This window comes from Mercenaria mercenaria, unplaced genomic scaffold (genome assembly GCF_021730395.1).
Source record: "Mercenaria mercenaria strain notata unplaced genomic scaffold, MADL_Memer_1 contig_675, whole genome shotgun sequence".
In the NCBI taxonomy this organism is placed as follows: Eukaryota; Metazoa; Mollusca; class Bivalvia; order Venerida; family Veneridae; genus Mercenaria; species Mercenaria mercenaria.
In genome coordinates, this window is record NW_026463565.1 from 55,850 (window position 1) to 57,673 (window position 1,824).

At 35.9% G+C, this 1,824-nt stretch overlaps 1 protein-coding gene across 1 annotated transcript; it reads left to right on the forward strand.

The window, feature by feature from the left end:
• The first annotated feature begins 818 nt into the window (after positions 1 to 818).
• Positions 819 to 1,577, forward strand: LOC128554711 (uncharacterized protein K02A2.6-like). The gene has a single exon (XM_053536023.1). The coding sequence runs from the start codon at positions 819 to 821 to the stop codon at positions 1,575 to 1,577; it is 759 nt and encodes a 252-aa protein (XP_053391998.1).
• The last annotated feature ends 247 nt before the right edge of the window (positions 1,578 to 1,824 follow it).

Here is a 1,824-nt window from a genome sequence, read left to right on the forward strand (position 1 = left end):
TTATACCTATGTTTAATAAAACTTCTACAAAATTACCACCTAGAATTGAAAAATGGGTAATGGACATGCAAGATGTGGATTATTAACTAAGATATGAGCCAGGATAAGATGCAGCTGATCCCATAGATTATTTATCAAGACATCCCTTACCTGAACCAGAGACAGACGATACAGAATCAGTGGTCAAATTAATTGTTGAAAATAAACACGGTATTGTGCTAGATAGAATACGAAAGGCCACATTAGAGGATATCCTTTTACAGGATGTTTTATCAAGAATGAGACTAAACGATTGGGAGAAACACAGGAAAAGACCAGATTTGAAACCATTCTTTTTAATCAGACATGATCTATACACTGCACATGACCTTTTGTTCAGATCACAACAAATAGTCATTCCAGAAAAGTTACAATCAGCAGTCATAAAAGCAGTACATAGTATGGGCCATTTTGGTATGACAAAAACAAAACAGATGCTTAGAGCAAAATATTGGTTTCCGTTACTAAATGGAATGGTTGAAGATGCCATTAAGAGATGTTATAAATGCCAAATCACAACAAAAAAGCACAAACAAGAGCCAGTTGTACCATCTGAAATACCAGAGACGGAATGACACACGGTTTCGGTAGATTTTGGCGGGCCTTATCCTGATGGACACCTTAACCTGGTGGTAATTGATAAAAGAAGCCGATTCCCAGTGGTAGAGCACACAACATCAACATCAGCTAAGGTTGTTATTGAAAGACTTAACAGAATGTTTGCATCCTATGGAATACCAGAGAGGACTGAATCTGATAACGGACCACCGTTTAATTAAATGGAATTCGCACAATTTGCTGAGACATTGGGATTCAAGCACCATAGAAATACGCCTGAACACCCAAGAGCCAATGGGGAAGCTGAAAATTTTATGAAAATTCTGAACAAAACTGAACAAACTGCGCACACTCAAGGTAAATCAAGTCAAACAGCAATACAAGAGATGTTGATGGGATATAGATCGACTCCCCATCATGCAACTGGTTATTCTCCTTATGAAGCTCTTATGAAGAGAACTGTCAGAACTAAATTAGATTACAAACACCCACAAGGACCAATTTTAAACCAGAGAAAAATGGAAAGGAATATCAAAATAAATGATGAATGTTATAAACAAAAGTGGAGAAATGATTTAAGACACCCAAAATGTAAAAGTCACGACTTCAAAATTGGAGATAAAGTCTTGCTCAGGCAGGATAAAAGAAACAAATGGACTACGCCATGTGAAGAAAATTATTATATTATATTGCAGGTAAATGGTTCAGAAATAGGTGCCCGAAGACACACGGATGGCAGAGTTGTATACAGAGATGCATCAAAGTTTAAACAGTTACCACACGATATAGCCAATCCAAATATGAATAATTGGAGGGGAAGAGTTATTCAGTCTATCACAGAGACAGCTAATGCACCAGAAAGAAACAATAATCTTGCAGAACAAAATGTGGTTGAAAGAAGAATTCAGCTCAGAAGAGACAGAAGACTACCAGACAGATTTAGAGATAACACTGTAGATGTTAATGAACCTCAACAATAATTATCGACATTTTCATTCCATACCATTATAAACATAAGCTTTTTAAAACAGGGGAGAAATGTGATGTTGTCATTTATCACTCTTATTGATTCTTATGACGTCGTTACTTGGTGACGTCGTCAACGTCATTCATTATTCATCTTTTGTATAGATCAGTTATCAGTTACTAAATTAAAGTTAGAAAACACATAAATTGTTATTCTAAAAGACATAACAGATTCTAGAGTTATAGATCAACGATGGGCAC